The sequence below is a fragment of the Bombina bombina genome, chromosome 1 (genome assembly GCF_027579735.1).
Source record: "Bombina bombina isolate aBomBom1 chromosome 1, aBomBom1.pri, whole genome shotgun sequence".
Lineage (NCBI taxonomy): Eukaryota > Metazoa > Chordata > Amphibia > Anura > Bombinatoridae > Bombina > Bombina bombina.
The window spans coordinates 50,625,587-50,652,456 of NC_069499.1; the positions used below are offsets into that span (position 1 = coordinate 50,625,587).

The 26,870-nt window shown below is 38.5% G+C and overlaps 1 protein-coding gene across 1 annotated transcript in view; it reads left to right on the forward strand.

The window, feature by feature from the left end:
* GTF2A1 (general transcription factor IIA subunit 1) overlaps positions 1-25,942 on the forward strand; it is a 38,182-nt gene extending 12,240 nt beyond the window's left edge. The window contains exons 5-9 of the mRNA XM_053697349.1: positions 200-275; positions 4,812-4,945; positions 20,027-20,344; positions 20,820-20,909; positions 23,599-25,942. Of these exons, the coding sequence (XP_053553324.1) occupies positions 200-275; positions 4,812-4,945; positions 20,027-20,344; positions 20,820-20,909; positions 23,599-23,706 (726 nt within the window). The 3' untranslated portion in view covers positions 23,707-25,942. The remainder of the gene's footprint in view (positions 1-199; positions 276-4,811; positions 4,946-20,026; positions 20,345-20,819; positions 20,910-23,598) is intronic.
* The last annotated feature ends 928 nt before the right edge of the window (positions 25,943-26,870 follow it).

The following is a 26,870-nucleotide window of genomic DNA, read 5'->3' on the forward strand; positions in this document are numbered from 1 at the left end:
CTCAAACTTTAGGGCATGCAAACTTATAGCCATGGTGACCCCTCTCCCAATACCTAAGTCTGTCCCTTGTTAAATGTCAAAATACCAGTGCACAAAAATGTAAACTAAAGAATATATGGTGCCAGATCAGAGGTATTCTAACACTTCCACCTTATGTGCTGTTAAAAATAAATAGTTTTAATATTTTATTTCTTTTCAGAGTGCTGCAGCCACAGCGGCCACCCTAGCACTCCCTGCAGGTGTCACTCCAGTCCAGCAATTACTCACAAATTCAGGTAAGCAGACATATACCCTCTTTAAATGGCCTTCTCTCAATCAAGACATGCCCAAAACATGTTCTAGATTTAGATTAGACTAACATAGAAAGTCTCTCTGATATTGGCTCCCAGTAACTTGGTTTCTGCAGATAGGGAAAGCATGGTTTTCAGGGGGCCACAATACAAAATGGATTTGGCTGCTCAAAAAAAGTTCCAAAAATGTGTTTGGTGGTTTTGGTACCATCTAAAACTGACGCATACAATGGTCCTTTATACCCATTTAGATTACTTTAGTCCAGGGCTGCATCGATACCATTTTTTTTTTAAGACTGAGTAAAATTACTGATACTTTTTTTTTTTTTTGGTCATGTGACAGTTTCCCAAGCACAATAAAGACTAATGATTTAAGATGGCTTCTTCAAGATTATGAAGAACTATAAGAAATTATGGCATAAAACGGTTCTATTTGTTTGTTGTCTCAAAGTTGTAAAAAGTCGAAGACATTTCACAGAACATGCATGTCATTGGGAACAACACTATGGGATAGATTATATTGACTGGTAAGCTTTACCAATGCTCATTACATGTCCAATGCCATTAAAGTCTATGGAGTTGGAAATGTAAACAGAGCAATTGGTAAAGCTTACTTATCAAATGTAATCTAAATCTAGTCCTATAATTGTAGGATGTGTTCATAGGAATTGACTTAATATGTCCTTTTTAAATACTCTTCCTGCAATTATAAGATACGGATGTTCCTCAGAGTACAGTGTGTTTTGAGCATAATTGTGCAACTAGCAGTATAACAGGCAATCTAGCAATTAGAATATTTTTTTCAAAACTTAGTGGCAAGTTCATATTAAGGAACAGAAGCATCTCTGCATGTTCAGCTATAAGTGTTTTTTATCAGTATGGATGTTTGACGCTAAGCTGAACAGTCTTTCACTTTCCACATTACTGCACAGGAAAGATATTTTTGGGCCATTAAATCTCAATTTATTTAACTGCCCAGTACTTCAGGGGTTTGTCTGAATGAGGTACAGTGATCTCTCCAAGGTAGGCTTCCTGCTGTATAGCAGCAGCTTTTGGAGCACTGCTCTCAGACTTACAATAATACAAATAACAGCAATTTTTATTGGCAGAACAAATGTGAACAATTTTTATTTAAGTCTCTACTCTAGCTTAAAATGAAATGGGGGCATGTACTGGTGAAAGTATGTAGTATCAGTACCGATACTAGTATCTGTGCATCCCTACTTTAGTCCTTTTGAATTAATCCCTTTAAGTGTTTAAGGGAAATACTCATTTCCAGGTGAGGTTATACATCATTATCGCTGATAAACAATATGAATGCCATTTATTTATAGGCATGCTGGGAATACTGGGCATGTTTACTCGATGGTTAAATTGCAACTTTTCATTTTTTAAAAGTTGTTTTTTGTTTTTTTGAGATATAAATCTGAAATAAACACTCCATTGCAATAATCTTTGCACATGTGCAATACTTTTAAATAACTATAGGCAATATTTTAGAGGTGTATCTATGGTATTCTCTATCTGAATCATGAAAGAAATTTGTGTGTATATGTATGTATATATCTCTGATGAAGCGCATGTGAGCATGCGGGAAACGCGTCAGATCCAGCCCTGCACACTGTGACTGTGTCTTTCACTTGTCTGCTCATTAAACTAACCACTTTGGAATAGAGTCTGCATTTCCTCGTTTTTCTTTCTTCTAATACTATATATATATATATATATATATATAATTTTTTTTTATTTTTTTTTGCTGCAAAATATTACTGCCCTCATCTGACTAATTTATAATGCCAGCTAGCAATATTTTGTGCAGAGGACTCAGTTCTGTTTATCACTATTGTCTGTAGTGGGTAGGGCACACATTTACTTGTGTCATATCCTGTACAGCTCAGGGGATCTTAAGGAAAGGTGAGATCAGGACCCCAACATCTAGAGGTCGCTTTGAGCCATCACTTTCTGTACATTTTTGTTTCACACACGCGTTGTCATAATTGTCACTTTCAGTACTGGTGCCGTCATAACCGTGACTGATTTCACAAGGAACCACATAATCATGACCGGGATTTCAATCATTGGAAACCATAATGTCGCAGATGAGTTTTGCCTGTACAGCCATTAAGGCATAATTCTGTTTGCAACTGAAGGTGACGTTCTTTGTGAAATCGGTCACAAAGGTGCGATTCTGTTTGACAGCCTGGGCACAAAGGCCCAAATGAATTGTAGGTCAACCAGAAGGACAATGAGCAGAGAAGTGTGTGTATATGTAAATGCATATATGTGAAATTAAAAAAAACACAAAACCTAGTGGTTTAGTTGCTGAGGTTAGGTAGATTAACAAAATGTCTTTAAAAAAAAAAAAAAAGCTTTCAGTGGGTTACAACCAGCTATTCTCAGAATCAAGAAATTATTGTAAAATTACCAAAAAAAATCAACATATTCCACAAAGACCTGTAGTGTTCAAACTCTAAAAGAAAAAACAACAAAAACACTTAATTGGTTTATTGGTATCCACTGATTCGGCTAAGACCAAGTGTGTGTACATTTGTATTTATTTTAAAAAAAATACTTTTAAAGTCTATCTGCAGCTATGTTTAAAATGATGCAATGAAGTAACTCATTTTGGTATAGCAGAACTGCCCAAATTCTCAAACTATATCTTGGCCTTCCCTGAAGAACCCCTCCCGAAGGGGCGTGGACATAACTACCACTCCCCTGATTTACCTATAAAGGTAATCCTCAGGGACCTCCCTTTCCTCTTCTTAGTCCTGTCCAGCCACAAGGCTGACAGGGCTAGGAAACTTCACAAACAAGGCTTCTGAGGATGATCCTTTTTGGCAGTAATTTATAGCACCATGGCATTTTGCTGTTTAATGCATGTATCTGCATTTATGTACCCCAAGTTGGCTCAAGCCACTGGTTTGGTGTGCAGCGGTAATTTTCTCCATCCATGGTTACTGTGCGTCAGCCGACCATGTTCTGCAAAATTACATTGCATGGGTCTTGTCTGAGGTCTGCTACAAAACCTAAGATATTGATCTCGGCCCATTTTTGTTATCTCATGCCACCATTTCACTGTCAAATGCGATCATATAAAAGTCATAAGGTAAATTGTTATAAGAATTTCTTTAGGATACCCTTTGCTTAGAAATGGTTTCCATCCCTTTGCATCGATTTTTGGTGATTAGGCCACTTATTGCACCTGTGCACAACACCTGGAATTCCTGGCAGTGAAGAGGTTAATGAGTTGTCTGTTATGGGTAAAATGTATTGTATTGCAAAGATTAACCTCCCACTGGTCACCAACTTCCACCATCTTAGGTACTGTCAGACAGTCAGGATTTTTTTTTACATTTTCTGTATTGTAGGGATCCCAGGCCCAATTCAACCAATCTCACTGTAGCGACTGTCTAGTTTTCCCCATTTCTGTAGCGTAGGGAACCCTCCCTGTGATAGACTGCCTTCCATGGTACCACCACACCCAATACAGGGTGTGTGTAAATGCACTCTCACCAACACTTGCAACTTGTCAGGGTGCTATGAAGGTAATTAGTAGCAATGTAGAAAAGAAGCATTCACTGAGCATTCTCCAACGGTGACAAATAAGTTTAATGAAGTTTTAGTGACGTTTTCGGGACAGCAACAGTCCCTTCCTCTGACCAATTAACAATGTGTAAAAACAGCCTTTAAAGGGACATTAAACCCAAAAAATGTCTTTCATGATTCAGACAGAGAATAGCATTTTAAACAACATTCCAATTTACTTCTATTATCTAATTTGCTTCACTCTGTAGATATCCTTTGTTAAATACATAGCAATGCACATGGGTGGGCCAATCACATGAGGCAAATATGTGCAACCACCAATCAGAAGCTACTGAGCCTATCTAGATATGCTTTTCAGGATGGAATATCAAGAGAATGAAGCAAATTGGATAACAGAAGTAAATTAGAAAGTTGTTTAAAATGGTATTCTCTATCTGAATCATGAAAGAACAAATGTGGGTTTAATTTCCCTTTAAATAGGCTCCAGATAACACTCCCCTCAAGATTGACCAAATAATGAACACACCCCTCATTGTGACCAATCAACATAAATAGATACATATATATTTGTATAGTGAAAATATCAATGTCAAAAACTAAATAAAATTGAACCCTTTATAGTCACTAATTTATTTTTTTTCTCCCCTCCAATATCAAGATTTTGTCCTGCATTAATCCTTTTGGTTAACTGGAAAACGAATATTGGTAAATGTGATAAAGTTGCTTGCTCATGCTTTACAGTAAATGGTATATTTTTATGCTTTCCTTAAGATTTTGCAAAATAAAATTGGTCATGAATCTCAAATGTAGCAGTGTTTCTTGGATTGCATCACACGTGCACGCTACCTATCTAGCTGTATCTAACAAAACTGGATTTTTTTTATTGTATGGTTTTGTGTTTTCGTGCCCCTTAAGTGTCTTGCAATAGGTCCCCAGAATCCCACTTCATTCCAGCTTGTTCTCTCTTTACAGGTCAGCTCTTGCAAGTGGTCCGAGCAGCTAATGGAGCCCAGTACATTATCCAGCCCCAGGGGCACATGGTTTTGCAGCAGCAAGTCATTAATCAGATGCAGCCGGGAGGGGTACAGGCTCCAGTGATACAGCAGGTACTGCTTGGTTTACTCACAGTCTAGCTTTTAATAGAGAAACTCACTGACAGCTCAAAGCTATTTAAAGCAATACGAGATTGAGTTAAGGGGTTTTGTATCATGGTACTACAAAGATCTAGTTAATGACTATAAGACGGTGTATCTGTTTGTGTGTCCCTAGGCTGCCAACAGACTTTTTGGTTCAAAAATGTAAAGCTCTCTAAGAAATATTTGCATCACCCATATGTTGTGCATATGTTGGCTCTCTTCTTCCTTCAGTGAAGCCAACAGGTCATAAGTAGCTTTCTAGAGCTTATTGTAGCAATCTATATACAATGTATGCTTCTGCACTGGACATCAGCAAGCCTCATAGGAAAGCTAGATGCAGGAAATGGCTAATGGCAAGTTTATGGTATATGTCCCATGGAGATCATGATAGTGGGTTGCCTGTTCCTGCTGCCTGTTATCCATTACACTAAATAGGTGTGCTTGTATGTGATTTCATGTTAAGAAACTGTTGTGTAATAGCCAAAGAGTCTGATAATGACCAACAGGTCAAACATTCTGGAGATGGCCAGCAGTTACAGTACACTGGAAGCTTTGATTTCAAATTGTAGCAGATGCTACAGACACCGTTAAGGATAATATCCCTGAGAGCCATGTTTCAGACAGCGGTTTAGCTACGTAGAGCAGGCAGATTTACGCCAACATCAGTAGTTGGCGTTTGCAACTTGCAGCTGTGACTTTTATGGACGTGTCTAGGACCTTCCCATCTTCTACCACTTGTAGGAGATGATTACCATGCACACCTTTTAGCAGGTGATACCTTCAAAAAGGGTCAAATGGGGAAATGTGGCATCCTTCATGGGGCAGTGTTAAAGTGAGACATCTTTGTAGATATAAAGAATACTTGTCTGCAACCTTCACACCTAGCAGCATTTTCACCAGCACCATGACATAAGCTTATGTTTTTGGAGGATGCTTTTGCATCCCTAGAAGAATGTGTGCTGCTGGACTCATTGGTGGGGATTTAGGTCCATGGCAATACATTGAGAATTTTGAATGAAGTGGGAAGCTACAGTACTGAAGAGATATATATCTATATCTATATCTCTGTTCTGCAGCAAACAAACAGGACAAGATATGACAAACTTAAAAGGACATTAAAAACTAAATTTCATGCACCTCCCTCTAATTGTGGGAGCCACCATTTTAGAACCTAGGTTTCATTGCAGGCAAGTGAAGTAGAGTTATACAGCAAACAAGATTCTATGCAGTGCTTACCAGCCACGGCGTTCATAGTATAGTGACCAGTGTGTCTTCAGCGTGTGCACCATGTCACGCCCCCAAACCAAAACATCAAACGACGCCCAGAAGCCAAAGAAGGAAGTGTCTCTGCCCAGGACACAGAAAACGGCTGCGAGCCGTACAGCAAGCTACGAGCAAAGTGTTCGGCTACCCTGGAAGAAATCCATTAAGCGATGTCTATAGAAGCAAGTGTTTGTTCGATACAGTGCACTAAAAACAAAAAAGTAGCAAACAAAGGGTAAACAGAACCTGGTCATTCAAGCACAGGGAAGACCAGGAAGATGGCAAACGATCAGCATACGCGTTTCATGCGGGGCTACCGCACTTGATCACTGCTACAGTAGTTAGTCTGTCTGCAGTATTACTTAAAGGGAAATGGTCAATTCGATAATTGAAAACATATGTACTTAAATTAACCCTTTAAGAGAATATATATCAATGTCGAATCACACAATAATACATACAAAATGACTGACTATATATATATATATACTGTGTGTGCATAACACTAAGTGCAAGTTTTACGTTTTGTAGCAAACCATTACAGCAGCTGGGAACAGCTGATCACCTTTGACAGTGTCTGGCGTCACCGGTTGTTCTTCGTTGCGGTAGAGCAGACGGATGGTGATTCTCAAAGGTGATCAGCTGTTCCCAACTGCTGTAATGGTTTGCTACAAACGTAAAACCTGCACTTAGTGTCATGCACGCAGGAAAGGAATTTGTATAGGGTGTATGTTAACCCTTGATAAAGTCTTGATAAAGCCCAGAGAAGGGCGAAACGCGTTGTGTTGCACGGTGGTATACTGATATTATTCTTTATACACCTCATATGGTTTAATGACTTTTTAATATAACCTGGGTTATTTACTTTATCCATTTTGCACAATCCAAGTTGAAGTTGGAAGGGTTAACATACACCCTATACACATTCCTTTCCTGCATGCGTAACACTAAGTGCAGGTTTTACGTTTGTAGCAAACCATTACAGCAGCTGGGAACAGTTGATCACCTTTGAGAATCACCATCTGTCTGCTCTACCGCAACGAAGAACAACCGGTGACGTCAGACGCTGTCACACACGCGACACTGCCCGCTCGAAGAGTGATTCTGAGTTAGAGCAAGAGCACCACCGCTGCAAGATCGGGTAAAATACCCGCTACATGCAAGGGTAATATACCTACCTATTGGTCCTGAATTCCGACGAAAACACAGGTACAATCTTTTTTACAAAGTAGAATACAAAGTGTTTGGCTGGAACATCTACAAAAGTACAGGTATAATCCCTCCTACAGAGTACAACACACAGTGTGTTTGTGTGTTTTGGGAAAAGCCGCTCTGCTCGGACAGAGATTTACATGTGTTAAAGCAAGATTGTGTCTACACATATAACAATTGACCAATATTGGAGAGACATTGTGCTATATATTTTTTTGCAACTATCCGCATTTGGGGTATACATTTAAAGTCTACGCATCCACATTGTGTTTGATATTGATTATACTAATTACCAGAACGAACATTTCTGAACTCTCTCAGGATATCAATCTGGTGTGTGTATATGTATATATAATATGGATGCCATACAGGTGTTTTATTTATCTTGATTATAGATTTCAACTGTATTTTACAGGGAAACGTCCCTTAGTACTTTTTAATATATTTTTTTAAAATAAATATTTATTATACCGTGAAGTGTTATCTTTGGCCTACAGGCGCCCTCTCTTTATATCTATATCTATATATGTTTTTTACTTAATATTGTATGGTTTTGGACAATTTTTAGGGATATTGTCTTATAGGGAGGTGTTTGATATTCATTTACTAGCACACACCATTAACCCCTTAGTGACCAGACCACTTTTCAATTTGTTGACCATCTGGGACCAAGGCTATTTTTGCATTTCTGCGATGTTTGTATTTAACTGTAATTTTCCTCTTACTCATTTACTGTACCCACGCATATTATATACTGTTTTTCTCGCCATTAAATGGACTTTCTAAAGATACCATTTTTTTCATCATATCTTATAATTTACTATAAAAAAAAATATAAAATATGAGGAAAAAATGAAAAAAAATGCACTTTTTCTAACTTTGAGCCCCAAAATCTCTTACACATCTACAACCACCATAAAATACCAATGCTAAACAGTTTCTAAATTTTGTCCTGAGTTTATAAATACCCAATGTTTACATGTTCTTTGCTTTTTTTGCAAGTTATAGGGCAATAAGTACAAGTAGCACTTTGCTATTTCAAAACCATGTTTTTTCAAAATTGGCGATAGTTACATTGTAACACCAATATCTGTCATGAATCCCTGAATAACCCTTCAAATGTATATATTTTTTAAAAGAAGACAACCTAAGGTATTAAACTTGGGGTATTTTGACTTTTTTCATGCAACCATTTTACCACCAATCTATGCCAAAGTTTGGGGGGGGGGGGGAAAAATAATTTGATTTTTTGAAAAAATAGCAATTTAAGAATACATTTACTGATAATATTAAGGGTTACTGCCAAATAACACCCTCATATGTCTTCAGCAGCATCTCCTGGGTACAGTGATACCACCCATGTATAGGTGTGTCGGGTTCTCGGGGGGCTAAAAGCTCTTATTTTTAGGGAGCGCATTCCAGTTTTTCAACTTGGAATTTTCACATCGGTCATCATGCACCCATGTCCTATTTGGGACATTTCTGAAGCTGTTCAATGGAATTTACCCCCATCAAACCATATATTTTTGAAAAGTAGACACCCTAGGGTATTTCAAATGCTTGTATTTTAACACTTTCCATGCACTAATTCAACCACCAGTCTTTGTCAAACTTTTGGGTAGTCATTTTTTTTGTGTTATTTTTCACACACATTGTATTTTAGGCATGGATTCTCAGTTCCTGTTATGTGTTACTGCCAAAAAGCACCTCAATATGTGTTCAACAACATCTCCTGAGTACAGCGATACCACCTATGTATAGGTGTGTTGGGTTCTCTGGGGGCTAGAAGGCCTTATTTTTAGGAAGCGCATTCCAGTTTTTCAACTTGGAATTTTCACATCGGTCATCATGCACCCATGTCCTATTTGGGACATTTCTGAAGCTGGTCAATGGAATTTACCCCCATCAAACCATATATTTTTGAAAAGTAGACACCCTAGGGTATTTCAAATGCTTGTATTTTAACACTTTCCATGCACTAATTCAACCACCAGTCTTTGTCAAACTTTTGGGTAGTCATTATTTTGTGTTATTTTTCACACACATTGTACTTTAGGCATGGATTCTCAGTTCCTGTTATGTGTTACTACCAAAAAAAACCTCAATATGTGTTCAACAACATCTCCTGAGTACAGTGATACCACCCATGTATAGGTGTGTCGGGTTCTCTGGGGGCTAAAAGGCCTTAATTTTAGGAAGCGCATTCCAGTTTTTCAACTTGGAATTTTCACATCGGTCATCATGCACCCATGTCCTATTTGGGGCATTTCTGAAGCTGGTCAATGGAATTTACCCCCATCAAACCATATATTTTTGAAAAGTAGACACCCTAGGGTATTTCAAATGCTTGTATTTTAACACTTTCCATGCACTAATTCAACCACCAGTCTTTGTCAAACTTTTGGGTAGTCATTATTTTGTGTTATTTTTCACACACATTGTACTTTAGGCATGGATTCTCAGTTCCTGTTATGTGTTTACTGCCAAAAAACACCTCAATATGTGTTCAACAACATCTCCTGAGTACAGTGATACCACCCATGTATAGGTGTGTTGGGTTCTCTGGGGGCTAGAAGGCCTTATTTTTAGGAAGCACATTCCATTTTTTACACTTCCCATTTTCACATCCCATGCACCCATGTTCTATTTAAGACATTTCTGAAGCCGGCCAATGTAATTTACCCCCATAAAACCATATATTTTTGAAAAGTAGACATCCTAGGGTATTTCAAATGCAGGTGTTTTAACACTTTCCATACACTAATTCAACCACTAGTCTTTGTCAAACTATTGGGCATTCATTTCTTTGTGTTATTTTTCACATACATTGTACTTTAGACATGGATTCACAGCTCCTGTTATGTGTTACTACCAAAGAAGACACCAATATGTGGTCACCAACATCTCCTGAGTTCAGTGATACCACCTATGCATAGGTTTGGTGGCTTGTTTGGGCGGTGCAATGCCAAATGTCTGACATGTGTTTGTGATTTTTTTTCACATTTAACATATTTTCTTTGCCTATCGTCTTTTTTTGGGGGTCTTTTAACATACCCCAATTTATTTGTTTTCCATAAATGTGATTATATTTAAAAAGTTGACCCCCCAAGGTATTATACATGGAGTGGTTTGATGCCTTTGAAGCAACCGTTTTAGCCCAAAAAATTGGAGAAAGTATATGGTGGTAATTTTTCAATTTTCATTGTTACAGACACATTGCTTTTTTACTATGATTTAGGAGAGACTGTTGTAAGTTATTGCAAAAGAATACTTCAGGTTGTTTTCTGCAAGGCACCCTGAGTACACCTATGCCCCCCATGCATAGGTTTGCCAGGATTTTGGGAAGGTTATGTTACATGATTTTAGTTATTAAAAATGAGACTGATAGGCCTATCTTTAGTTTGGGGCCTATCACATACCCCACTTTTATTTATTGCATTCAAAGTGTATATTTTTTAAATGTTGACACCCCAAGGTATTGTATATGGTGTGCTTTGATGCCTTTGAAGCAACCGTTTTAGCCCAAAAAATTGGAGAAAGTATATGGTGGTAATTTTTCAATTTTCATTTTTACAGACACATTGCTTTTTGACTATGATTTAGGAGAGATTGTTGTAAGTTATTGCAAAATAATACTTCAGGTTGTTTTCTGCAAGGCACCCTGAGTACACCTATGCCCCCCATGCATAGGTTTGCCAGGATTTTGGGAAGGTTATGTTACAATTTTATGACTTGTGATTTTAGTTATTAAAAATGAGAGTATTTCTTCTGATAGGCCTATCTTTAGTTTGGGGCCTATCGCATACCCCACTTTTATTTATTGCATTCAAAGTGTATATTTTTTAAATGTTGACACCCCAAGGTATTGTATATGGTGTGCTTTGATGCCTTTGAAGCAACCGTTTTAGCCCAAAAAATTGGAGAAAGTATATGGTGGTAATTTTTCAATTTTCATTTTTACAGACACATTGCTTTTTGACTATGATTTAGGAGAGATTGTTGTAAGTTATTGCAAAATAATACTTCAGGTTGTTTTCTGCAAGGCACCCTGAGTACACTTATGCCCCCCATGCATAGGTTTGCCAGGATTTTGGGAAGGTTATGTTACAATTTTATGACTTGTGATTTTAGTTATTAAAAATGAGAGTATTTCTTCTGATAGGCCTATCTTTAGTTTGGGGCCTATCGCATACCCCACTTTTATTTATTGCATTCAAAGTGTATATTTTTTAAATGTTGACACCCCAAGGTATTGTATATGGTGTGCTTTGATGCCTTTGAAGCAACCGTTTTAGCCCAAAAAATTGGAGAAAGTGTATGGTGGTAATTTTTCAATTTTCATTTTTACAGACACATTGCTTTTTGACTATAATTTAGGAGAGACTGTTGTAAGTTATTACAAAAACATACTTCAGGTTGTTTTCTGCAAGGCACCCTGAGAACACCTATGTCCCCCATGCATAGGTTTGACAGGGGTTTTGGTTAAAAAAAAAACAGGCCCAATTTTAGAAAAAAATAGAGTAGTGAAATGTAAAAATCTGGCACAGTAAAAGTAAAAAAAACATCTAACTATAAACATAACCAAAAAAAATATATATATATGTAACAGCAAATGTATTTATTTTTTTTAAAAATTGACCATTGTATGGTACCGCTTGAAGCAGTCCCCAATGCAGAGTGCAGGCTGTCCAGGGCAATCAGGACAGTAATATATGGTGTCCCTTCTCTTCCCCCTCTTGGTACAGACTCTGCATTTTTTTTGTGGTTTCTGCTTTGTGGCATTAGGGGGGATTTTAAAAATAAAATGGGTAGCCCCAACTCTGCTCTCTCCCATCACCGCCCGGGGAGCAGGTGCATCATGGTACAAAATCCCTGTAATAATCTGGAGCTGAAACTGTAAAAAAGTCTTTTTAACTCTGGGGTTTGCTTTTTTGAACAACAAAAAAGCGTTGTGGGTTGCAATCTGCATTAGGTAAATTGCAACCTTTTTGTACCAGGCCCTTGTCTTCCGCATAATTAGATAGGGCTGCAGCAGCTGATCAGCCAGATCAACCCCACCCATATGCCGGTTATAAGACTTGATGCACACTGGCTTCCTTATGATCTCAGCTCTGCCACGTACAGAAACCGCCACCGTCCTCTCTGTGTGGATGGTGGTAAGAAGGTATACATCCTTCTTGTCTCTGTACTTCAGTGCCAACAGCTCCTCTTGGCGCAGAGCTGAGGTCTCCCCCCTTCGTAGCCGGGTGCGTACAAGCTGTCCTGGGAAACCTGCGCGGTTCTTTTTAATTGTACCGCAAGCTACTGTATCAAAGCAATACAGTAGCTTGAACAAAAGGACACTTGTATAAAAATTGTCTAAGTACAAGTGATACCCTTTGTTCATTAGGGGTAATATCAGGTCCCAGACAATCTTGCCAGTGGTTCCCATATGTTCTGGGCAACCTGGAGGGTCAAGGTGGCTATCCTTTCCCTCATACACCCGGAAGTCCTGAGTATACCCAGTCTCGCTGTCACAGAGCTTATACACCTTTACCCCATATCTGGAGCGTTTGGAAGGAATATACTGCTTGAATCCCAGCCTTCCCTTATACTTCATTAGGGATTCATCAACGCATATATTCCTTCCAGGTGTATAAGCCTCTGCAAACCTGGCAGAAAAGTGGGTTATCAGGGGGCGGATTTTATACAGCCTGTCAAATTGGGGATGCTCCCTAGGGGGGCACAGGCTGTTGTCGCTGAAGTGCATGAAATGCAGAATCATTTCATACCTCTTCCTCGACATAGTCTGGGAGAAAATGGGGGTAGAGCAGATGGGGCTAGTACTCCAGTAGGAGCGAATGGAGGGTTTCTTTATGATGCCCATCAGCATAGTCAATGCCCAGAATTTTTTGAATTCTGGCACATTGATGGGGGCCCATTGCTGCTTTGCCAAATATGTTCCAGGCTTTGCAGCACGGAACTGATGGGCATATAAATTAGTTTGGGCGACAATGTTCCCCAATATATCATCGCCCAGAAACACTTCCAGAAACTGCTGGGGGCTAAAACCTGCCACATCTATATTTATGCCAGCATTTGCTGTGAAGGGTGGGATATCTGGCCTCTGGAGATGAGGCGTTACCCACTCTTCAGCAGCAATGGCAGCAACACGCCTCCTTCTGGCAGGGGGGCTGGCAGGGGGGCTAGCAGCCACAGATACATCACTATCAGTTGAGACTGCATCTAGTGATGTATCTGAGCACATGGCAGGGTCAAAATTGGGGTCTGAGTCAGAAATAGAGGCATCTGACTCTGACGCAAGGATGGCATACGCCTCCTCAGCACTATATCTTTTCTGTGACATTTTTGTATCACAGAAAACAATTACTAAAAAAAATTAAATTAACTAAATTAATTAACTAAATTAACTAGCAAAAAAGTACAGCTATGCTACTGCCAGTGATTTATAGCGATCACTGGCAAGCTAGAGGTTAATGGCTCTGAAAATTAAATTAAATTAACTAAATTAATTAACTAAATTAACTAGCAAAAAAGTGCACCTTTGCTACTGCCAGTGATATATAGCGATCACTGGCAAGCTAGGGGTTAATGGCTCTGAAAATTAAATTAACTAAATGTTTCTGAAAAGAGCCTTTGGGTTTTTAAAAAATTACAACAACAAAATTAACCCCTAAAAAAATGCAGACAGCAAAATGCAGCAAAAAAAAAAAGTGCACCTTTGCTACTGCCAGTGATATATAGCGATCACTGGCAAGCTAGGGGTTAATGGCTCTGAAAATTAAATTAAATTAACTAAATGTTTCTGAAAAGAGCCTTTGGGTTTTTTAAAAATTACAACAACAAAATTAACCCCTAAAAAAACGCACAGACAGCAAAATGCAGCAAAAAAAAAGTGCACCTATGTTACTGCCAGTGATATATAGTGATCACTGGCAAGCTAGGGGTTAATGGCTCTGAAAAGAGCCTTTGGTTCTATATTTTTTGACAAATAAAAGAAATAAATCTCTCTCTCTGCTAAATACAGGTCTCTCTCTCTCTCTCCAACAAAATGGCAAGTGAGGAGAGGGAGGGAGATCCACACTGATCATAGTCAATATTTACAAATATTGACATGATCAGACAAATGGGGTATTTTATTATTATTTTTTTTTTTAGGGTGGGAGGCTCAGATTGGGTGACCCTAGCTTGCCCCTATGATGATGCAGGCTAGGGACACCCCCAGAGGCCCCATGATGCACTGGGCATCGCCATCTTGGATGCCTAGTGAAGGGGGAGGGGGGGGGCTATTTAGGGCTTTTTTTTTTTTTATTCGTTTTTTTTTTTTTTTTATTATTTTTATTTTAATTTATAACTAACTAAGTGCCTCGACCCACCGAGGCACTTAGCAAACAAGCAGAGCATCGGAAGCGTGTCCGATCGCTTCCGATGCTCTGAAACACTGCCGGGCTCCACGTGGAGCGAAACCGGAAGTGATCACTCGTGGGGGAGTGATCAATCCGGTCCCGGCACTCGGGAACAGTATTGCAGGATGCCTAGACCTCAAGGCAAGCCTGCAATACTGTTAGAGCAGCTGGAAGCGATTTCGATCGCTTCCAGTGCTCTGTTAAACCGACGACGTATGCCATACGTCCTCGGTCGTTAAGTGCTTTTTTTTTGAGGACGTATGGCATACGTCGTCGGTCGTTAAGGGGTTAATCTGTTTTTTTTTTTTTACATCTTTCTTCCCTCTCTTATCCTTATGATTTTTGTAAGATAGGAGTGAGTTACGTGGGATATCATCTATTAATGTTTTAGTTGTACATAAGTCTCATTGTAACCCCTCGCTAGTAATCTCTCCTTTAATGTATCACATTGTTGTTCATATAAAGCATTAGTTGAACAAATCCGTTTAGTGTGGATATATTGACCCTTGGGGATCGCCCTTACAATATGTCTGGGGTGACACGATTTGTTAAGTATCGTGTTTCCCCCCTGTAGGTTTTCTGTGCAAGTCAGGTATAATTCTCAAAATTCACAGATAATTCAATATCTAAAATTTTTTTATTTTGGAATTATGCTGGGTACCAACAAAACCTAGATTGAAATAATTATGATTCAAATATTCAAAAAAGGAAAACAGATTGTTCATCTCCATCCCACACCAACAGGAGGTCATTGATATACCGGCCAAAATAAATATGGTCTCTGAAGGGGCTACTATCTGCAAAGACATGGAGCATCTCCCACCAACCCATGTACAGGTTGGCGTAACTGGGGGCAAATTTTGCCCATGTCTCTGCCGAAATAAAATAATTATGTTAAATATCTTCAGAATAGATAGACCTTTTATCCAATATATTTGAAATGGCTTGTAACCCCCTGTGGTGAGGGATGGAGGTGTACAAGGATGTCACATCAACTGTGACAAATCTATATGTAGACTTCCACTGTTGATTCTGCATACAATTTAGTACTTGGGTAGAATCCCGTATGTAGCTTAAAAGGTCTGCCACTAGAGGTTGTAAAAAAGTGTCAATCGGCTCCAAAAGGGAGTCAACCCCCGATATGATCGGCCTACCTGGGGCGGTGTACAGGATCTTTATGTAGTTTAGGAAGGAAATAGAAAATAGGGATATTAGGCGCTATTGGCAAAAATTGTTCCTTCCTCTGTTAAGACACCAATCTGACAAGCTAGATTTAAAATTCTTTCCAAAGTGGATCTGAACTTTTTTTAGTTGGATTTTCTCCCAATTTTTCATACATGTCGGTCTCAACTGTCGTGTAGCCTCAAACTGGTAATATTCTTTGTCCATAATTACATTGCCACCCTTATCGGATGCTTTAATCACAATGTTGTGATTCTCTTTGAGAGTGGTAAGAGCTTTGAATTAATTTCCAGTGAGGTTATTGCGATACTTTATTTAAGTTCTCTGTTTCGATTCAGTTTTTTTAGTCAGATTCTAATTTCTGTTCAATTGTTCTCTGGAATATGTCTATGCTTTTACCCCTAGTGTGTACCGGATAGAAGTTATTTCTACCTTTAGAAACAGTTTGAGTAGGTAAGAAATTGACATCAGTTCCTATGTCCAAATTATTTTCCTCTAGTGATAACAAATCTAGTACCACACATTGATCCCTGAAATCTAACAGGTTCTGTTCAGACCTGTTAGTATGGGTATCCCCCTGAATTGAACATTCCTCGACATCATTATGTTTTTTAAGTGTTCATTTTCTTACAAATGTGTCAAAGGTTAAAATGGGTAGTGGGGGATAGTTTAAACCCATGCTCAACTTTCAGAGCTAGACAATGTATATTGGGATAGATTTAACTACACTTTTCAAACATATTTGTGGACTTGTGTCCGATTGGCCCTGCTATGATACTGTTTTCTGTCCTTTTTTTTCTTTTCCTGACCCTACTGTGTTTTTTGTGTTTTTGTTTATTTTTTTGGGGGTAACTAAACCTTCCTCGTTTTTTGAAGACCCTGCAACTAAAGTCTCAGGATTATCTAATACTAAAGCCCCCTGTACTTGTAGGACTTCCTCAGAAGAATCATGATCAGATGTTTCAACCTCCATAATCTGTTTCTGCAAATCTTAATCTTTTAAAAGTATTTCCTTTCTTATGATCACCATTTTTTTTTATTTTTTTTTTTACTTACATTTACAGCAAAATTCTTATGTGGGACCGTAGTCCATCTATTTACGCTATTGGATTCAGTCTCTTGTGAAGTAGAGTTGATGCACACGTTGCAAACAGGTCAACACTGGAAAGTAGCGAAAGATAGATTTCAGCATGGCTGCACCTATGACTACAGAGGCAGGGAATAACCCCAATACTATGCTTATGAAATGTATTTAGTGCTTAATGCCTCTGAAGCCATATAAAACGCACAATCTATACTAAATTCTTAAAAATACAAGATTTTACTATAGTATCTGTTACAATTGGAACCTGCTTGGCTGGTTCACGCAAACATTCTCAGAATCAACACTAGGTTGTTCACGACTTTCCCTCTTTTTTACTTTTAAACAGCTGTGAGATTTCTTGGAATAGGCTAGACTGGGTTTAATTTCAGCGGTGTAGAAAACCACAAGCTCAGGCTGCACCCACAGCAGAATTTTTCTATTTCCTGGAAGTTAATGTAGCCTGTGTATCATCGCCTATTTATAACAAGTCTGAGATCTGCTGACCATGTAATGCAGGGATGCGGAAAGCCATTTCCTATCAGTCATGCTTCGTACTAAATCTGTAGCAGTTCCGCTAATGCACTTATCAGTGCTGTGGTACCACTAAACCTGAGAGCACAGGAACATCTCATTAACAGCAGTCATTGGAATACGCTCTAAGTGTAAGCATTTTACTGATTTGTTACTGCAGGTGACACAGGGTATTTCCTGCTACCGGTGCTAAATGCAAATACACAATTTTGAGAACAAAACCACATTCTATTTATGTAATAACATTTGTGAGCGTGTGCTGAATCATCTCATTGGCAGCCTGTTTTTAATAGGGCCCATCCTGATTCCTCCCCTTTTTCCCTACTTATGGGGTAATTATATGATTATGAAAAAAAGCCACATACACATTGGATAACACAACCTTGTCTGTTTAGTAGATTAGACTTTCCACTGTCCTATAAACATACTTTTGTATAAAGCTTTGGTTTTCAGTTCATCACCAGAGTAAATATGAGAGTAAAAGCCTAAATAAATGAACGTTGCATTAACTCTTTACATGTTTTAATGGAGAAAAGGAAGTCAGAAAGTATTGCCTGAGAGAACTTTAGATAAACCTTCATTGACTATGTATGACTACACAACACCATCTTATTAATGGGACATGGGAATTAAAACCTTACGTTTTTAACCAGTACGTCCTATCTAAATGTGTTTCCTTGCTATGGGAGCATACTCGGGTGGGAGAACTTTGTTGCTACCTCAGTATGTTTTCGGGGGGGGGGGGGGCAATTAAATTTTAACAAAGGGTACCAAGATAAATGGGGCAAATTGAGGAATTTACCATATGGGCAAGGGGATGTTACCTAAAGTCCACATTTAAATTTGGAGAGTGCTAAATTAAAGGCATGGTCTCACCGTTTGTTAGCACAATTAATAAGCAGTCCGATATGTGTTTTCTTAAAGGGATATAATACTCATAAGCTAAATCACTTGAAAATAATGCAGCATAACTGTAAAAAGCTGACCGGAAAATATCACCACCTGAGCAGCTCGATGTAAAAATGGAATATTTTACCTCTCTCTTCAGCTCACCAGGATAAGTACTCTGTGAACAGTTATACTTCAGTTCCAAGTTGGTGGTGTGGGGAGCCAATCGGCATCAGCAATGTTAATGTCATGCTTTGCTGTGATCTCATGAGAATTCACTAAAATTGTGAGATTTCATATTTTCCTTTTCAGTTTAAGAAATGTTACTAACATGACACTGCCTGCACATGCCAGATGCATGCTCTCTTGCAAGTCCTGGGACTAGCATTCTTATTGGCTGTTTAAAGTCTCTTTACATTGGGTTGTCAATACATAAGATATTTTGAGATAAATATCTTCCCCTTTTTTTTTTTTTTTTTTTTTTTTAAACTTTGAGATATTCAGTTGATTCGTCTATTTGCTGCATAACTTTCAAGTGCTTCAACATTTGGGTATCCTGTCCTTTTAAGCTTCTTAGAGTTAAAAAGCTAGATCGTTGCCATTACAATAAAATTGAAAAAAATGATTATCTATGCTTGTTGAAGGTCCTTTTGTAGCTACAGGGGGAAAGTCCATGCAGGATACTCCTATACACGGGAACAAAGTGTCCTATATGGGGCGAAAAAAAAATAAATTGGGGATAAGCATAGGCATGTGCACACTAATTTCATTATGGTGTGTATGCAAAACACACATTTATGTATGTGATAATCGATGCCCGTCATTGAGGTCCGGCTGTTGCACAAAGACTCTACTAGGCTGGTCACAGGGAGATCTTCCTGATCTCTCCGCCGGCTTACGGAGTGATAAACTGCACACGCCATTTTATTAACAGGCTCCCTAACTTTCTCACCTTACCACCCCTTTCATAGCGAACAAACAACATTTTAAATTTACAAATATTTGTATTAATCATTAATAGTGCGATGAAATGCTGCAGCATAGCCAATCATATTGCATCCGCTTTGGCGTCAAGCAAGTTAATAACGCAAGTGCAAACAAAACCAGGGCTGTTATTACCTTGTTGGACACCAAAGGGGTGCAATACAATTGGCTACAGCATGAATCGTCAGTAAAGACAGAGTATCTTAAGGGCAGAGGACCAGCGCAATATATGAAAAACATGAAAGGGTAATTAAAAGCGTTTACAATGCATTTTATGATTGAAAGTGCCCATCCTTTACTTTGATTACAAATATTGTTACTATAAATGTTGGTTTACCATCACTTTAATAAAGCTGCAGATCAGTGTCTTCCCTAATAGCAAATCCAGAATATGGGGGGTTAACCTAAAATTGGTGCGCAATAGACACAGGAATCATTTGCATAAGTACAGATCCAAGACATCAGCCTGCAGGGTGTCTAACTTGTTCTACTGTTTTGTAGGTTTTGGCCCCAATGCCTGGAGGCCTCTCTCAGCAAACTGGTGTGATTATCCAACCCCAACAGATCCTGTTCACAGGGAACAAGGCACAGGTCATCCCTACAACCATGTCTGCCGCTCAGGCCCAGGCACAGGGGCAAATGACTATGGCAAGTCAGCAACAGCAGCAGCAACAGGGGCAGCATCAGGCGCCACTTGTTCTGCAGGTCGATGGGGCAGGAGACACCTCTTCTGAGGAGGATGAAGAGGAGGATGAAGATTATGATGATGACGAGGAAGAGGACAAAGAAAAGGAAGGGGAGGATGGCCAAGTGGAAGAGGTAATGTCTGAAACATTCAACACAGAGATTCTCCTAAAACGGAATACATTTAGCCACCAATCGGCAAACGCAACCAATGTGCTGATCCAAAAAATGGTAATTAAAAAAAAAAAAATTGGGCTTAATATCTCTTTAATGCTCCCTTTTTTTAAGGCATATGAAGCATTGAGATTAATCTAAAATGTTGAATGCATAGTAATTGTATTTGCCCTCCCCGTCTGTAGTTTAATTTGGTAAATAGTCAAGTTTTCCAGTTCTGAGAACTGGAATCGCACACTACAAATTGAGTGGCAGGCCTTGTTTACTCCAGTAATAAGTGTGAACAGCTTCTCCAAATAAGGCAAGGGGTGGGAGGAGTGTAGTTAACATGGTGTTAATGTATTCAGAACATTTTCACACTTGGTTGGTATTTATTGCAAGACTAGAAAACAAGTGTTGTAGTTATCAAGTTTTGTTTTTAATTTGTCTTTTCCAGGAACCTCTGAACAGTGAGGATGATGTGAGTGATGAGGAGGGACAGGAGCTGTTTGACACAGAAAATGTTGTGGTGTGCCAGTATGACAAGGTAAGGCAACTGGTTGCTTGTCATAGCCTCACTCCTTCAGGTTTACAGTCTTCTAAATTTCTGTTCAAGTATCCGTTATCAATATATTACCCAGTCCTCAAACACCAAATAAAATCGTATAGTGTGTTCTTTATAACTATTGCACTTGTTTAGGCAGAATTGGTGACTTTTTTTTCTTGCATTGTGCTATTAGCTAATCTGCCAGCAGATGGCAGTAGAGACCAGTGTAAAACTGCAATATTTTGTGCCCAGGCACCAGAACATGCCAAATACCTGGATTCTGTTTATTCTAAAGCCTGTCAAAAATTATTAGACTTTTAACAGCAAACTATGCCCAGATCATTTGTCTACAGGTGATACGTTTTTGTTTGTTTTTTCCCTCCTTGTATGTGAGCTGCACCTTTTGATTCCTAAAATGTTATTTGTTTGTCATACGCTAGCATTTACCATCACTAAAAATCAAGTAAAAGGTGCTAAAACTCATCCTTTCTGTGCTATTGCACAGCGCTAAACTCAGCGGCTCCGGCCGCTCACGGTGCATCGATCTTCTACCAATGAGGCACCTCATTGGTAGAAGATCGATGTGCTGTGGGCGACAAGAGACGATGTGTTTAGCGCTGCAACAGCACAAAGGGTGAGTTTAGCACCTTTTACTTTTCCGATAACTTAAACTCCACTTGATTTTTAGTGATGGTAAATCCTAGCGTTTGTTATATGCTTGGAATTTACCATCACTTAGTGTCCCTGGGTCATTAACTAAATGTAGTCCCGCCTGTGTTTTTGTCATAGCAATAAACTAACCTCAGATTACTGATCTGTGAAGATTCCTTCTATGCATTGGGCAGGTAACCTTGTTCTACGAACCTGTAAAGAAATGTTAACCCTGCACAATGCAGCCGTGCTTGCGACTAGCAAGAGTTTGCATTCATATTTGGCATGTTGGTTTTTATGTTTTATCTACTGACCAAAATATTAGTTACACAAGAGGATTCGTATCCTTCATTAGGATCCAAATGCAGAAGAAGAATGCTGCTGGTGGATTTGGCTTTTTTTGGTATGGTAGTACGTTTTCAGTTGTGTCCACATATTTCCTGCATTGGCTGTTTGTGTGAAAGACAAGGGGAAATCTATAAGGCAGTACTTCTTAGCCTTCAGGACACAGACAGAATTTTAGGATCACCCTGCTTCAGGTTGGATTATATTAGCGGATCGACCACTTTTGTTCAAGTAATCTAAAAGTCTGTATCTTGAAGGCTGACGTTAAGAAACAGTACAGACAATCCCTGTATCCAGTGGGTTGTAGCTTAAAGGGACACTGAACCCAAATGTATTTCTTTCGTGATTCAGAGCATGCAATTTTAAGCAACTTTCTAATTTACTCCTATTATCACATTTTTCTTTATTTGAAAAGCAAGAATGTAAGTTTAGATGCCGGCCCATTTTTGGTGAACAACCTGGGTTCTTGCTGATTGGTGGATAAATTCATCCACCAATAAAGTGCTGTCCAGGTCTGAACCAAAAATTGTCTGGCTCCTTAGCTTAGATGACTTCTTTTTCAAATAAAGATAAAGAAAACGAAGAAATTGATAATAGGAGTAAATTAGAAAATCTGAATCCCGAAAGAAAAAAAATTGGGTTCAGTGTCCATTTAATACCCACAGTTCCAATATGTTGAGGCATGAAACCCAAAATGTGTTTCATGATTCAAACAGCAGTTTAAACAACTTTTCCGTTTTACCTCTACTACCAAATTTGCTTATCTCTCTTGGTATCTTTTGATGGAGCAGTAGTGCACAACTGGGAGTTAGCTGAACACATCTAGTAAGCAGATTGCATTAGACAAATGTGTGCTGCTAGCTCCCAGTAGTGCTTTGCTTTGTACTCTTGGTATCCTTTGCTGCTTGTATGCCTTTCAACAAAGTATTAGAAGTAAATTAGAAAGTTGTTTATAAAGGGACATGGAGCCTCGCTGTGTGCTTAGTGTGCACACGGAGCCTCGCAGTGTGCACACGGAGCCTCGCAGTGTGCACACGGAGCCTCGCTGTGTGCACACGGAGCCTCGCTGTGTGCACAAAAATTAGATCTTAACTTTTTTTTAAGAACTATATACTGAAGGTTTAATATAATCCAAGATTACACTTATAGAGACAGTAAACACCAGAATATTTTTTTTGTTTAAAAGGGTAGATAATCCCTTTATTACCCATTCCTCAATTTTGCATACCCATCAGTTTATTAATACACTTTTTACCTCTGTGATTACCTTGTATCTATGCTTCTGCAAACTGCCCCTTATTTCAGTTCTTTTTACAGACTTGCATTTTTAGCCAATCAGTGCTGACTCCTAGGAGCTTCACGTGCTTGAGCTCAATGTTATCTATATGAAACACATGAACTCTAACGCCCTCCAGTGGTGAAAAACTGTCAAAATGCTTTCAGATTAGAGGCAGCCTTCAAGGTCTAAAATTAGCATATGAACATCCTAGATTTAGCTTTCAACTAATACCAAGAGAACAAAGCAAAATCGGTAATAAAAGTAAATTTGAAAGTTGTTTAAAATTGCATGCCCTATTTAATTCATGAGATTTTTTTTTTTAACTTTACTGTCCCTTTAAGCAATGAAACTTGCTCATATTTAACTTTTCCGTGTTAATTCTATATATTTTTTTTTTTATTTTTGTTTTTTTAGATCCACAGAAGTAAAAACAAATGGAAATTTCATCTCAAAGATGGAATCATGAATCTGAATGGAAGGGATTTTGTTTTCTCCAAAGCCATTGGGGATGCGGAGTGGTGAGAACCCCAGCTCCTATTGCCACCCACTTTGCCTCGTTAGACATTGAGTGCATTAGTGGAATGAACATAAGAGGATGACTTACAGGACACAGTGACACTCATAAAAGCAATGGCGAGAACATGCATAAGTGCCCCCCTCTTACATTCAACCTATGCTGGCGCATCTGGAAGTCACTGACACTGACCCAAAAATGCCACCAACCGGACCTGTCAACTGACATTTGTCAACCAATCACAGTAGTAGGCTACAGAGGTTTTTGGTTTTTAAGTTGGCCTGTAGCTGTTCTAAATGAAACAATTGCAAATGATCTTTCTCAAACAAATTGCAAATAGGGCATTTAGCAGCCTTGCTTTGAAGATTGTAGACCTAAGTTCATATCCACTATACTAGTTGTGTGTTTTTTTTATTTATTTTTTTATGTGCTTTTGAATCCTTTTTGCTTACTTGCTCATCGAGTGTTAAGCATTTTTAATTAAAAAATATTTATTGTGAGTTATCAGCCATATAAGATGGAGATATATATACACACATTCATATTCTCAGAACTTAGCAGGTTCTTTTTGATTTTGACTGAAGCTATATGTGCCACAGGTTTCCAGCCTTTAAAGAGGTTACGTATTATCCAAGACAGTTACCTCATGGGTGTCAGAAAACTAGTGTTGGTACAGGTAGGGCGGCAATGCCCTGCAATCATTTAACGGTAAAATAAGTTGTGATCTGTACCAGGCAACATCAATAGAGGCTAGTGTTACACGCGATATGGAAATTTACCCTTTTGTGGAACGTTGAAATCGAGCCTTTTTTTATGGATAACCACCCTCCCCTGTTTCTTGTATTTATCTTTTTTGTTTTGAGCTTTGCAACAAATTTCCAATCTAATTTTAAACTTTTTATGATTTATATTTCAAAGCTTTTTTTAGCACTGACCAAAATACTTGTTTCTTCTAAATGCATTGTCTCTGCACTTGTACGAAAACTCCCTACTGCAAATCCCACAAGCTCTGTTTTTATGGATTGTGTTTTAACCCCCAGCTTAATCTACAATCAGTGGAATTCAAGTGCAATATAAACGGTATATTTCCTGCTCACTGTGGCTGCCCACTTGCTATTGCAGTCTTGGATTATCTGCTTTAAAGTGCTGTTTTTTTGTTTTTAATTATCCCAAATTTGCCCATGTGGATCATACACTGTTGAAAAACACTGTGCCCATTTGCAGTGATGGCTGCCTTTCTCCTGTAGTGCATTACAACCCTAGTGAGCTTCACCTATGATGACGCTTGTGTGAGGTCCACAACTTTAATGAGGAGTGCTCAAACCTGCCTTCTGACTAGTGCCTAATAATATGCAAGTGACTCATTGGAAGCAAGTGGCGATTGGCTGCATGACATTGTTCATCGTCTCCCCTGTTCACTGCTCAGTTTTCAGAAGCAGTGACCCTCAGTTTACGGGGGCTAATACTGTCGATTTTATCAAGGCGGGGAGACACCTTTTTATATACTGCTTGGCGGTTACGACACTCTTCTGTACAGGATACTTGGAAGGCAGTTAGAGTTGTGAAAAACAATGCCACTGTGCTGCAAAATGGGACCAAAGGTGCATCTCTTACTGTGCCTTACCTAGGTAGGTTTCCAACAGCTGCATAGCGCCTAGTGAATCCTGCCATATAACTGTTAAGGACATAGCGCTCAGAACATTGAACTTCTTCTATCACAAGTAAGAAACTCTGCTCCTGACTTTCATGGTACAGGGTGAAGCTTTCTTGTATCTCGCAGCTCTAGTATTTGCCCCATTGATACCCAAAGACTTTCTTTGCAGTTTGTTGTATTTTATATATTTTTCTTTTTTTTTTTTTCTTTTTTTTTTTTTAAATTTTAGAAATCCTGTCTGGGAGAGAGAATAGAGCAGCTTTAATTTTGTTAAATGTGAAAGACTTTCTGCTGCTCTTGTGTGAATCAGGGTGTTCCTAGATTTGTTTTTATATGGGATTGAGGGAACTTTGAGCTACTATTGTCAACTGCTGTTGTACATATACAGTTCTATAGAAGGGAGGGTGAATCTATTTATTATGTTTGTAAAATTTATTCTGTACAACTGCAGATGAAGGTTGCTTTTTTGTCTTACTGAATATTGTTTTAAATACCACGCTTAGGATTTGATTAGACAACTGTTATTTGATCTCTTAAGTTTTAATATTTTACCTTTGCAAAAGTCTTTAATTAAAGTTATTTTAAAAATCGTTTTGTGGTTATTTCCTTTTTTTAAGACCTATTTCAACATTGCCCAGCAACAATAATTAGACAACTATAGCATAAATGGAGCAAGTATCTGTTTCAATCTTTTTTTAATGTGATGATTTGTGGGATATTAGACCCCCTTCCCCCCCATTGGTCAGACTGTCTGAGGAAGGGGATCTGTTATATCTTCAATACATCACATTAAAAAGATTGAGTTGCTTCACAAATCCTGAAAGTGCTTTGCTATTTTCTGGATTTTACATTACCGGTAGCACCCTGGTTGGTGACTCACTGGAAGGCAGGCTTAAAGGGACATTCTAGTCAAAATTAAACATTCATGATTCAGATAGGGCATGTAATTTTTGAACAACTTTCCAAATTTATCATATTTGCTTTGTCTTGGTATTCATTTTTTCAAAAGCTAAACCTATGTATACTAATTTCTGCCTCTTATCTCAGTGCATTTTGACAGTTTTTCACAGCTAGACAGTGCTAGTTCATTTGTGCCATATAGATAACTTTGTGCTCAATCCCATGGAGTCAACGCTGATTGGCTAAAATGCAAGTCTGTCAAAATAAATTAAATAAGGGGGTAGTCTGCAGAGGCTTAGATACAAGGTAATTACAGAGGTAAAAAGTATATTATAACAGTGTTGGTCATGCAAAACTGGGGAATGGGTAATTAAGGGATTATCTATTAGGGATATGCATTCAGAACTTTCTTGAAGATCTGAATGTGGAAGAAAGTAGCGGCTAATTGCCCTTCGGAACTTTGTGATGCCAGATTGAATCTTCTGAAAGATCCCCACTTTTAAAATCTGTATTTGCACAGATCTTTGAGTGAGGATCTTTTTACAGGAATCAATCTTGCTACAAAAATATCCTTAAGAGATCTGAATGCATGTCCCTATTTATCTTATCCATCACAAT